The sequence below is a fragment of the Lissotriton vulgaris genome, chromosome 8 (genome assembly GCF_964263255.1).
Source record: "Lissotriton vulgaris chromosome 8, aLisVul1.2, whole genome shotgun sequence".
NCBI classification, from domain to species: domain Eukaryota; kingdom Metazoa; phylum Chordata; class Amphibia; order Caudata; family Salamandridae; genus Lissotriton; species Lissotriton vulgaris.
Genome location: NC_141696.1, coordinates 388,692,085 through 388,705,611, shown reverse-complemented (window position 1 = coordinate 388,705,611; position 13,527 = coordinate 388,692,085). Strand labels below are relative to the sequence as shown.

The window sequence follows — 13,527 nt, the reverse complement described above, 5'->3', positions numbered from 1 at the left end:
GGTTATCCATCGAATTCAATAGAGACGAGCAGGTTATGACACCTCTAAAAAATATGCAACATGGGTGCCAGAGGAGCCTAATCAGTTAAACTTATCAGACAAGACAACTTCTCACAAAGCAACTGGCTGTATACGAAAAAGTGGATCCTAAAATATTCTATTGCATGGATAGAATCTGCAGATCTATGAAACACTCTGCCACAACTACGACTGCAAAGGAGATCATAAAATAAAGAAAAGGGCATTTGTTTGTTGCAACCCATGTTGCCGATGATGGCGTGTTACCTAAATTGCTTTAAAACTGATTTCTCCTTGGGTGGAGACAGTCTAGTTCGCATCTGCTCTTCACTTGCCGATATTACCTTAAGAAACATTTACTAAATGGTCTCAATGAACAATCCGAGCTCACTTGCAGATTAATTACACATCAATGTGGTTTTGCTAGTCTAGTCCAAATCCAAGATGGATCCCCCTACCTCTATTGGACAACCGAAACACAACCTGTAGAGATTTGCTGACCCCAAATCAGGCATTCCCACCATACACATCAAGACTTGAATTCATGAACCCATCCACCGCCATATAAAAGCACCATAACGTGTCAATCTACCCATACTGTATATTTACTTGCGCATAACACTATCCAAGGTGAAGGCCTCAAGGACATATGTCAAACTCGGGAATATTTATCAGCCATTCCACTACACAAATGTCCTGCCCTGTGAATCGCCAACCACTTTTTGACCCCCAACTTATACATCATGCAACAATATTAAATCCCTGACACGTTTCACCTGCGTGAGTCCTTAAAACAGGCACGACCTCACCCATGCAGCCCAGCACAACGACCACCCACTATTTCCTACATGAAGCACCCATTACTAAATCGCAGACCTACGCATCCACAAATTGAACATCAAGTATGAGCCACAGGCCCCGCCCCCACAGCATAAAATATGACACCGCCTCACCTCTAGCATGGAGCCAGATACATGCGCTTCCCTCCAGCATGAATCTGCAGAGATGTGTGTACTCCAACAAGAAGACGCAGCCACATGCACCATTAGACCTCACCATGAAGCCGCAGACGCATGCACCAGCCGTCAGCATAAAACCGCAGACACGCACCTCCAGGCATTAAGCTATAAACATATACACGCTCCCTCCAACACAGGTCGAAGACACGCACCGCCTCGTTTGCAACCTAAGACATGTTGCACCTTTTCTTTATGGTCTTTCCTGTCTGATGCTTCAAACGCATGCACATCTTATAAAACCTAAGTATGCTGCAACTTCCAGTATAAGATCTTATTACTGTGTGAGATCTTAGACTTGAACACATACCCAACAGAAGGTCGTAGACATGCAGGATGGCCACGACACACACACCCATCGCCAGACAGCCCTTTTATGGTGCAGTCCCTGATCCCTAAGCAGGTACTCACAGCTTGCGCTGCCGCTCGTATTCGACTTTGCGCTCCTCCTCCTCGCGCTTCTGCTTCTCGTCCAAAGTACTGCGCTTGCTCAGGGTACGCCCGAAGATATCCACGCGTTCCGGTGGGGTGACGGGCCTCTCCCGTTCCCTCTCGCGCTCCCGTTCACGTTCCCTTTCTCTCTCTCGTTCCCGCCGTGCTGCTGCTGCTGCAGCAGCCGCTGCCGCCGCCGACGCAGCAGCGTTAGACCGGGACCGTGAGCGCGACTCCCGCCGCCGGTTGCGCTTGCTCTCCCGCGACTTGGAACGCTTGCGCACGCGCTCCTTGTCGCGAGAGCGGCTACGCTTCTTGTTGTGCTTGCTGCTCTTGACGTGCTTGGAGCGGGACGAGCTGCGGCTGCGAGAGCGGCCCATGGCCGAGCCTGTAGAGGAGTAGACGGGAAGGAGCCGGCTGGCCAGCCAGAAGGCTATAAGTTGAAGCTGCTGCAACGAGCAAATATCGCCCTCCGAGACTAAGCTGAAACTAGACACCTCCTCCTCCAGGGCTTCAAACCAAAAAGCTGAGGAATCACCGCCACCGGACACCACCGCGAAGAAACCGACAGGCCGCTCACGGAAAATCTCCCAGACAAGATGGCGGACAGGCTAGACTTCTCGCGCGACTTGCTATCCCACAATGCAAGACGACTGCTTGACTCAGGACTGACGGCATCACCCGAGGACTTCGGAGCGACTCCGGAAACACACGAATGTCTTCGGATAGTTAATTTACTCTGATACAAACGTGGAAGGCGTCGGGCTGGAGTCACTATGTAAACAAAATGTATCAGAACTGTCAAAACGAGCAGCGCTGCTCTGACAACTCGGATGTGTTCTCTTGGGCATCTTTTTCAGGAAGCGGCCATGTTTGACGGTTAAAAAGTCGTTGATAGGAAGCATTTGCTTGATTCATTTAGCATAATAATACTAATTTATAAACTGCGAAGATTAAATCTCACCGACATCCCGCAACATACCTTTGTTTTTTTAATGATTTATATCCAACTTTTAAATATAGAACCGAAAACTTGTCAGACTTTAGCTTTAAAAGACATTTTTTATGTAGTTCGGCTGGAATGTATGTGGATTAAACAAGCTACCAAGGATATCGTACACTGAATAAAAAAATGAGTAGCTTAAAACTCTAAATTTTGGGGCACACAATTGCAATCATTCTAGAATTTTTACGTTAAGCACAGTGATTAGAAAGTCAGTCAGTCAGTCAAAAATCTTTATTTCGGCCACTAGGACCATAAAAGCACATAAAAAGAATAATACAATATATGTAATTTCTGACGACATGCTTTAAGATATCTAAAAGATAACACAATTTAATTTACTTATCTAACAAAGATCACAAAATGCAAAGGTACATCTCTTCGAGGGATCCCCAAACTTAGTCCTAATGTATATGTGTATTCCAAAAACTGCTACTTCTTTTCCCTCTTTTTTGTAAAGATAAAATACAGTGTGGGATGGAGTGATCGGTTTTAACCATGATATTATTGTTTCAATCAGATAAAAAGAAATGTCCTAAAATATCTTACAAAAAAGACACCTAAATAAGAAAGGGTGGCCAAGAACGATATTGTTTTCCCACTTTTGCTGGAAGATAAAGTGCCTGTGCATTGTCCAAAAATTAATTTTAGCCAGAGAATTAATTCATTCAGGCAAGGTGTCTTAAAAAGACACAAGTATAGTACACTTTGTTAACAGGAAGGTGGCCAAGTGCAATCTTATGTGGACAAGCGCATGTTGCACTAGGTGGCAAGCGAGTGACCAAATGCAAAAAGTTAACAGCAGTGTCAGATAAAACATCGGGTGATTTAAAATAGTCCTATAAAACCTAATTATGTACAGAATAAAAAAAGTAAAAAAATCATGGCGACGTTAGGGAGAAAACGCGCCTGTTCTCAAAAAATCATTAATAACTAGAAATAGGCATTAAATAGCCTATAGCCTCGTTAACTCCTTTTTCGTGATAGCGCCACAAATGTGCCACATAAAGTACAGAAAACGTGAGATGGAAAACACAATGGGCATTTGGGTGTCATACTTTCGTCATCTAAGAGTCTCAGAGTAATGTCTGAGGCCTATGTTCCTGCACAGCTGGACCGGACAGCGGTACCTTGGCTTTCCATAGGCAGGGCAAAAGAAAAGTACGTGCACTTCGGTCTCCTCCACGTTCAGACATACAGGGGAGTCCCGACAGGCCCGGACTGGCCGTTGCGGGCACCGGGCAATCCCCCGGTGCGCCACATGGGTGGGGGCCGGTTTGGGGCCCCTGGGGGCCGTTTTTGTTACAGCGCCGTAATTGCAGCATAGCTGCAAAATCGCCCCTGTAACAAAATCGGCCGAAAACCGGCCCTGGCATCGAGCTCAGCCACACCCCCGGAACCCCCCCCCCTTCGGAAGGGGGAGGGGGGCCGGCGGCCGAGCACTTTGCCAGGGCCGGTTTTAGTTCCCAGTCCCGCCCTGAGTCCCGACTGCAGTCGCCCAACCACTCGGTGGTGAACAATTGGAGAGGAAGTATCCTATGTCTGAACTGGATGTATAACTTCTTTGTGAGGAGCGGTTGGATATCATCCAATACTGATTCAAACCTTTGCGATAGGTGCCTTGGGGAAATCCTCCATAACTGGGTCAGTTTTAACTCTCTGTAATTCTCAATTAGTGTCTTTCTGGGAGTTACAATACTAGAATCTTCGGCTGAGCGCCACAGATTTGCCCTCTCCAAGGCCTGGCATGTGTTCCTTATATGCACCAGCCAAGGCAATTTTCCTGCACCGTGCATACTCACAAACTCCCTTAGTTCATCCCTAGAAGGGGCAAGCTCTGGGGTGCTCCACAGACGCCGCCAGAATAGAAGTGGTCTTAAAGCTATTTCATCTGCTATGGGGCTTATCCCAAGATCCAGCCTAAGGGGGGGTTAGAGGGGAGCTAACAGGAAGTCTTAAAAGCTGCCTGGTGAAGGAATTCTCTGTTGACAATAGAAGGGTACTGGAGCAGTGACCCCATAATTCTGCCCCGTACAGAGTAGCTCCCCTAGCCTGAGCCTTATAAAGTTCAACCTCTGGACCTATTACTTTGTGGGAACATTTGTTGTAGACCTTTAGAATACCCCCGATGCCTGGGCCAATTTTAGGTTAGCTTTTTTTATTTGAGCCCCCAGTCCATTTCCTCAGTTAAAGTAATCCCGAGATATTAAAAATCGACACCCTCTCTAGGGCTGTTCTGTCTAAACAGAGGTTTGGGTGGGTGCAGTTTCTTGCATTAAACACCTTGTGTTTGGTTTTCTATAGGTTAATTTCCAAACCGCTGTTTTTACAGAAGGCGCTGAATGCATCAAGGACCCTTTGCATGCCCATGGGAGATTTTGAGAGTAAGAGGGGGTCGTCGGCGAACATCAAAGCGGGTATCTTGTGGTTCGCTAGCCGGGGTGCATCAATATCTTTTCCTGCCATCAAGAACTTTACTAAACCGTTTATAAAAATGGAAAAGAGAGTTGGGGCCAGGACGCAGCCTTGGCGTACGCTTTTTCAACAGGGAAGGAGACTGAGAGCTCTCCGTTTTTGCCGTACCTTATTTGAGCATAGCTGCCTTGGTGTAGACGTTTCATCGCGTGGCAAAGATAATCTGGAGCCCCTAATTCCATTAATATCTCCCACAATGTATCCCTCAGAACTAAATCAAAGGCGGATTTAAGGTCCACAAAGATAAGATAGAGGCTGCCACCCTCTATAGTCACAGTTATCCAAAACAGGAACTGTAATCTAAAGATTTGATTGATGGTGGAGATCTTGGCCTTAAACCCAGTTTAAAGGGGTGTGAGTGCATTATGTTGTTCTACCCAAGCCTGTAATCGGCCCAGGAGAGTACATGCATAGATTTTCTGACTTCTATCAATTGGGCTAATGGGGGCGATAGTTTGCTGGGCTCAACAGGGAGCCCTTTTTGTAGATTGGAATGATTTCTGCCTGGCCCAGGTTGAGGGAATCACCATGCCCTGAAGGATGGCATTAAACAGAGTCCACAAGTAAGGGGCCCAGTCGGAGGATTCAGAGCGAAAAAGGTTGCCGGGAATCTTATCCAACCCTGGCGCCTTTGCTGGAAGGATCTTGCCTAAAGCTTCCGTAATCTCCTTAAGAGTGAACAGGGGGTATCTTGTTTGAATGGTTCTAGGTGGGAAGAGGTCACTACCATGGATGTACGTTTTTACAACGCATGCTTTTAGCACGCATGCTGTAACAACGCAAGTTTTAAAACGCATTCCATGACAACGCATTACACTAAGGGGTGTTGGATAGTGAATATTTTAATTTACTATTCCAACACCAGTCCCTGTGGACACTAGGGAAGGTGTTGGATAGTAAATTAAAGCAATTCCCTATCCTAGAGCGCCCACCAGTGTAATGCGTTGTATTGGAATGCGTTTTAAAGTCTGCGTTGTAATAGCACTGCGTGCTAAAAGTTGCGTCGTAAACGACGTTTCCCCACTACCACCGGCCCAGTTTTCTTCTCAGTCATTTTGTATAGGGATTTGTAATGGGCTCTCCAAACTTCCTCCCCTATGTTTGCTAATATCGCTAGTTTGCCCTCAGTCGTTCCGGTATTAATCAGATTCCAGAATGCCCGCTTATCGTGGTTTTCCAGCGCAATTCTTAGATTACCCCATTTTTCACACTCCCAATTACTTCTAGCTTTTGCTGTAGCTAGTTTATACGTTGCCCTGGTTTCCTTAATTTGTGATCTACTATTTGCCTTAATGGCAACTAGGAGCTCTGACTTAGCTGTTCTACAATCATCGTTGTACCATGAATGATGTAGATTTCTGTTCAACCTAGCCTTTCTACTAGTAACAAAAAAGGGAGCCAGAATGGATAGCATGTCTTGATGATGATTGAAAACTATGATCTGGGATGTTGAAATACCAGTCGTTTCTGAGTGAAAATGAGCTACATAGAGTAGAGGGATGATTTTTAGATATAAAGAGGCAAGCTTGGTTTGTGATTGCAAGAGTTACCCCCAACAAATTCTCCTACCTCCCTTGGCCTGTATAAGTCCGGGAATGGGTTGTAAGGTTCCTCCTAGAGAGCTCTGTCATATGGGGGAGATATATCTAGTTTCCACGGCGTTGTGGTCACTCTCGTGGTGGGGAATGATCTTAAAAGCTAGGACCTTATGCCACGATTTGATGTCCACTAAGATGTAATCTATGATTGATACAAGCCCTGGTCTATTATATGCGTACTTCCCGGAGCTGTCCAATGTTAGAGAGCCGTTGCATGCCCTTAGTGAATGACTTAATGTAAGTGCATGCATCAGTAAAGCCAACAGGGTCCAGGCCCATATGGGTGGGATATGGGACTCTGGAATGGCCCAAACTGAGTCTTCCTCACATGAGATACTATTGGGGAGACCATTCAGGGGTTCGAATTGGCAATTGAAGTCCCCTCCTATGATTACCCAATAATTGTCCGGTAATGTTAAAAGGAAAGTGGACAGTATATCAAGTTTATTGAAGGTTTGGCCATAACAGATCGGGCGTGAATAGACATTAATCAAAGCTATTTTGATTTTAGTGATGAAAGTTAAAAAAATACAGAGGGTGTCACAAGATGGGGTTTCTATCTGTTTGACAATTGTTAAATAACAAAGACCCCCTGAACAATGGAAAACAAAATTCCTAGGACAGGGTAAACAAATGTATGAAGATAACGCTTTCTATCTGTTTGACCTCACAGCCAAGGTGCACACCATCCCAGATATTTAGACCCCCGAAGGGCCTAACCCTTTCCCCCTATCAGCTGGAATGCTATAGGACGCATATCCCACTCTGTGTGTTGCCTCTCTAGCCCAGGTTTCCTGGAACATGCGTAACCCATGTTGGTCAACGAATACCCCCCAATCTGGTATAACCAGTTTTGAGGTGAGTCCTGCTATGTTCCAGGATAATATTTGCAAACCAGCTGTGTCCGTCTCATTTGCTACATGGGTGTAGGCCGGTGAACTGGGTCTTAAGTGCGCCCATTGTAGATTATTAGTACCCATCTTGCCCAGCGCCCCTTGATCGTAGCCCGAGTCGCTAATACTCGTTGCTGTCAATGAATGCTTTGCGATGGGGGTGTAGTGGAGTTGTTTGTCTTCATGTTATATTGGGGTCGGTCTAGGATTGGATGGCCCATGTGTGTTAGTTCCAGAGTTGCACTTAATAGGTCACTCACTTTCCCCCCAAATCCCTTCTCTAATTCTCCTGTGAGCTTCCTAGGTCCTCCCTGATGCGAGAAAGCATCTGGGTGCAATTTTTTGCCTTTATATTCTACTTGGCAGCTAGAACTTTGGTATAGGGGCCCAGTGAGAGTGAGTCAATCAAGTGAGTCTAGGGGGCTAAATCTGTTTGCAACAGGAATGTTATATAGGGGTGGTCGGTTAGGATCCCAATTCTGGCTCAGCGATGGTCTATCCTCAATGCTCGCGCCCCTGTCATTAGCAGTCCTTCTCGTAATATGAGGGTTTAATCCTGGGGGATAAAAATATCCCAGGGGGAGAGAAGCTATGCCCCCAATCTCCCGCTGGTATCCACACTCTAAAAGAGATTGCACGGTCCGCAGGTCTCTGAAACGTATCACTATGCAGTCCCCAGGGATGTATTTTGGTCTCCAGCCCACCCAATTTACCATGCGAGTAAAAATTATTTCATTTGTGTCTTCATATGAAAATTGCCTATGGTTAACCAGCCAAAAAATACATTTGTTTTTAAGTTCATGGTAAGACTCCCTAGATCCCTTTCTCACTTCTGGTACTCCTACTGATACAACAAGATATGGAGTTGAGGCCAGGGGGGGGGATTAATACGCGGAGAGGCAATCTCTTCTACTGGGGCTTTTTCAGAGATTGCTAGCTGTTCCCTATTCCCAGAGGTAGAGCTGGGATGCCAGAGAGCTGATCCTGTTGCTCCACCTGGGTGCGGCTTGGAGGTGCTCTCTAAGGTGTTCCCTTGGGGGGGGGGGCGCCTGCCGGTAGTTTTTTATAGCTGGATTCTGGCAAGATGTTTTTTCTCCCTGGGGTATCTACTACATTCAAGTTTGTTGGTTTGGACCTATTAGGACCAATCCCTTGGTTTGGGGCTGGGTGGGTAGTTTGGTGGCAAGAGGTGTTATTTGCAGGACTAAATATTTAGTTATCTCCACCTCCTTGTGGATTAACTCTACTTTGCCCACCTAATGATCAGTCAATAATGACAGATTGTCAACCCAATCCGTTAGTGTCTTAAGTTCCTCCTTTATGATAGTCTTAAAATAAGATTGGAGGTCGAGCACCAAATATTTCACCCAAGGTGATTGTTCGTGGTTAGCCTGCAATGAATCCCATGTTCCTTCTGCCCCTATGTTTCTGTTTTTTGCTCTGTTCAATGTTTGTTTTTTCCGCTTTTGAACGGTAGTAGTCCCTTTTCTTTTATAAATGATTTACAAAGGTGGCTCAATATTGGATGGTGCACAGACCTTTGCGTGTGTCCTTGGGGGGTTCAGGTGTTGAATCCAATGTTAGCGGTATGAGTGGGGACAGGCTGCCGTGTTCCTGTGAGGTAGAACAGGGGGCTATGACTGGGGTTAATGAAAGACGCCTTTCTGTCATCTCTATCTCTGTGGCTACAACTCATATTGCTCTTTGCAGCATTTTATCTATTGTGGTGGGTTGTAATGGCAATGCAGGTTGGGGAGCGGCAGCTGTTCTCAGGTTACCCATAATTGCGAATGACAATAATTCAGAAAGTGCAGAAGAATAAGTGCTGATTGACTCAGTTGCAAATCCCCAAGGGCTAGAGTTAGCAGCTTCCCACCGCTATTGATTAGATATTAGGTTTGTGGATGTTGCTGTCAAGAAGGAAATTGGAAGCAGATTGATCACATGTACAGAGTTCCCCCTGGTTTGCGTTTTAACAGTAGTGCACTATGCAGATGGATGGCAATAACCTTGAGTGGGCGATCCGATGAAGAAGATGTCCTGGGAAGTCCGAAATCGAAACCTAGAGGTGTGGCCCAGCACAGGCTCATCCGGGCTCTGATGGGCGCAGACAGGCCTGCCTTTTCCCCGGGCATGCCCGGGCGCGGCCTGGGCATGCCTGAGCGCGACCGGCGCTGTGAGAGGCCGGTTTGGGTCTTATCGCGCCTCCAGGCGTGAGACGCAGCATCAGGGGTGGGCATCTGCTCAGGGCTGCTGGGGGGGATGTCGTTTTTTTTTTTTTTTTTTTTTTTTAATTTTTTTTTAACCACAGAGATTCTATCAAAAAAGTGAAAAAAGTGATGATTTTTTTAATTTTTACCGTTTTCTAAAGGGTGCTAGGCTCTCTCTTATGCATGGAAAGATGGGAGCACAATGTGCTTGTTAAAATACCCCTCACACACTAAAAAACCGTTAGTGTCATGCTTCATCATAGGGGTCTTCCCGCCCCTATAACGGGACGGGGCGTGCTACGACCAGACGAAATACGCGGGAGCACTAAGATGTGACAGAGGCTATGTGTAGGTGCATGGGTATCAGTGAAAGTGTAGGGACCTGACACTAGTGAGTGTGCAAAAAGTGAAAAAAAGTGAAAAGTTAAAAATTCCCTGGCTTAGTAGAAAAAAACAAATTTATTAGCTTCTCTAGCTGGGAACATTAAGAAGGGGTTGTGTGGTAGAGCATTAGCTACTACCTGTCGACATGTTTCGTAAGCAGTCCCCTACTGCTTACTCATCAGGACCATATAGCGATCCCTACTGTTACTGCTCAGTTCTAACAAATAGTGCCTACTGTCCTACAAACAACCAACAAAAATAAGTTGGCTGTTTGGGCTTCAGGGCATGAGCTGGCCCAGGTGAAGCAGAAAAAATTGACCTGATTTGGTCTCTGAAAAAGAAAGGAGAGAGAAAAACCAACATGGATGCATAAATACGCATTGTTTCTGAGTGATAAATACAAACAGACAATGTTGCCCTATTTCTGGGAGCAGACCGCATTGTAAATTATTAAAAGCGGTTCGATTTTTTCATGTAAATTGACATGTAATTGTCATATCTCTCTCGATATACACTTCTTATCGCTAGAAACAATAGTGGTTTTAAATTGTAAGGTCCACTATTATCACATCACACACACACAACACTTATGACTCAATGCACGTATAACAGACAAACAAATGAGAGGGGAGGGGGACCTCCTTGGTAACATTTAGAGTAGTGGTCAGGGTATCAATGACATACTTATCTCAACAAATTTCAGCACCCCATGAGTTTGCAGGCGAGGGGTATTCTGCGCAGTTTGCTGCAGAGGACAAAATCTCGTGTTAGAAGGTTATTGGAATCACCGAGAATTTTGTTTGTACATTTCACCCCACATTCAACCCTGCGCAGTTAATGCAAAAGACAAAATCTCGTGTTTGATGGTTTTGGAAGCACCGAGAATTTTGTCGATACATTTCACCCCAGCGACCCGTTTTTAAAGACTCGGTGTCAAAGTCATGTACTCACATATCTGCCGATACATTTCACCCCAGCGACCCGTTTTTAAAGACTCGGCGTCAAAGTCATGTACTCACATTTCTGCCAGCAACGGAATTCATTACTCCTACCCCCGTGCTCCTCCGAGGCTAACTGGACTCCTGCCTCCGTTCGTTTTTTAAGAGCTCTTCACTTCCGTGTTTGCTCTCGGCGCTGGTGCCGCCTCCCTCGGAACGCTAGAGCGTTAACAATGGGAAATGGCCGCCTGTTCATGGCGCGGCCAGTGGGTAAATGCGGTAGTCTTTCTGCACTCTCTATTGTGCTTGTGCATATCGAAGACTTACAATCGGAATAAGTATTGTTGAAGGTTTGAACTCTCTCTAAAAAAGACATTCATTTGAACAATTGAAATAATGTAATTTACAGTGCTAAACCCATGATTTCCAGAGTTATTGTAGTGGCAAAAAAAGGAATATATTGGGGGCGGTGGGGGGACAAGGTGGGCACAGTACCTTACAATAAATAAATTCTTAGAGGCCATTATTTGGTTATTTCTCAATTGTAGACATATATACGGGGTGAGTTTCTCAGTATAGAGAACCCTCGTATTGGCAAATAGGAGTATAGGGGGTTGGTAAGAAAAGGTGGGCACCATACCTTATAATAGTATCAATTCTTAAAGGCCATTTATGGTTGCTTCCCTATTGTAGACATTTTTTGGGGGTGAGTTTCTCAGTGTAGAGAACCCTCGTGGTGGCAGTAGATGTACATAGGGGTGGAAAAAGTTGGGAAGGAGATGAGGGGCTTGGTACCTTACAGTTGGCTCCAGGGTATATTGTCATTCAGTCCGTGTTTGTGTGATTGAACACGGAACACCCATCTCTGTTCCTTTTCCAACAGAAATCTTTCGTTGCTTACCAGTTCTATTACTGTCCATGTAATATCCTCTGGTTTATGGTTCATTTCCAGGAAATGGTTGGTCAACTTGGTACTGGATTTCCTGCATTTAATCGTGCTCTTATGTTCACCTATCCTGACCTTGACCGCTCTGCTTGTCATGCCCACATATTCCAGTTGGCAAGGGCAGGTGATCAAGTATACAACATTCACACTGTTGCAGTTGCTAAAAGCTCTCTGTTCCCAGACAGTGCCATTGTTGAAGGTTATTTTTTTACTTTTTTTGGTAAGACCACAGACCTTGCATCCTCCACAGGGATAGTGACCCTGAACAAAATTGGGGTCTCGTTGTGTGTTGTTATTGGGTTTTGGCCTTGTATGGACCAGAACATCTCTCAAGCTCTTTGCTCTTTTGTGCGCAAACATTGGTTTTGGTATTTGTAACCCACCACTGTTCAAAATTTTCCAATTTTTGTTGATGATTTTGGTCACTAAGTTAGAGCTGGTGTTATATGTTGTTACACAAATCGGTCGTTTCTCTTCCTCTTTGGCTGTTTTTTCTTCCAACAGGCTTTCACAGCAGTTGTTTCTTGCTCGTGTGTAGGCCTGGTTGATAACACGATCAGGGTACCTTCGTGCTTTCAATTTCTTTTTGAGATCATTTGATTGAATTCTGAAATTCTCAATCTCTGTGCAATTCCTGCGTAGGCGCAGGAACTGGCCATATGGAAGGTTGTCTCGCAAATGTTTGGGGTGAAAACTGTTATACATGAGAAGGCAGTTCTTGGATGTACTCTTGAAATGGGTCGTGGTCATCAATCTACCATCTTTGGGGAATATGTTCAGGTCTAGGAAAACCAAGTTGCTTCTGGTCACTGTGCTGGTAAACTTTAGGAAATCGTCCTGTAGATTGAGCCAAGTTAGAAATTGTTCAGAGCCTCTTTCATCTCCATCCCAGATGATAAGGATATCATCGATGTACCGTTTCCATAATCTTATGTTAGGTCTGAAGGGATTGTTGGGGTTCAGTATTTTGGTTACCTCGAGATGGTGTACGTACAATCCAGCTATACTAGGGGCAAATGTACTTCCCATGCTGGTCCCATGCTTTTGTATATACAAGGTACCTTCGTATTCGAAGAAGTTCTCTTTCAAAGCGAGTGCGCAACAGTTCATCACCACATTACGTGGTGTTTGGTATTCCCAGTAGTCCTCAAATAAGACATCTTCAATGATATCCAGGGTGGCTTGATGAGGCAGGCTGGTATACAGGCTTTCCACATCACAGCTGATAAGTAGCTGGGTTTCAGGATCAAAACTTATCTCCTCTAGCAAGTTTAACACTTCCTTTGTATCCTTTAGATACGTTGATGTTTTTTGTACCATTGGCCTAAGAAAGGCGTCTGCAAATCTAGATACTGGCTCTAGAACTGACCCAATACCCGAGACAATCGGTCTCCCAGGGGGGTTTTCGAGATTTTTGTGGATCTTTGGTAGGATGTATAGGTAGGGGGTTCTTGGGTTTTTTTGATTTAGAAAATCCCCCTCCTTTTTGGTGATCCAATCGTGTGACAAGGCTTCCTCCACCATGGTACCAATTTTCGTTTGTATACTTGTTGTAGGGTCATTGTGAAGGATTTCATAATTTCTTTCATCCTGTAGCAGCCGTCTGCACTCCCT

At 45.2% G+C, this 13,527-nt stretch overlaps 1 protein-coding gene across 1 annotated transcript in view; it reads right to left on the bottom strand.

Annotated features, from left to right (window-relative positions):
• The window catches only part of ARGLU1 (arginine and glutamate rich 1), a 144,231-nt gene extending 142,110 nt beyond the window's left edge, over positions 1-2,121 (bottom strand). The window contains exon 1 of the mRNA XM_086934166.1: positions 1,446-2,121. Coding sequence (XP_086790292.1) covers positions 1,446-1,846 — 401 coding nt within the window. The 5' untranslated portion in view covers positions 1,847-2,121. The remainder of the gene's footprint in view (positions 1-1,445) is intronic.
• Between the last annotated feature and the right edge of the window lie 11,406 nt (positions 2,122-13,527).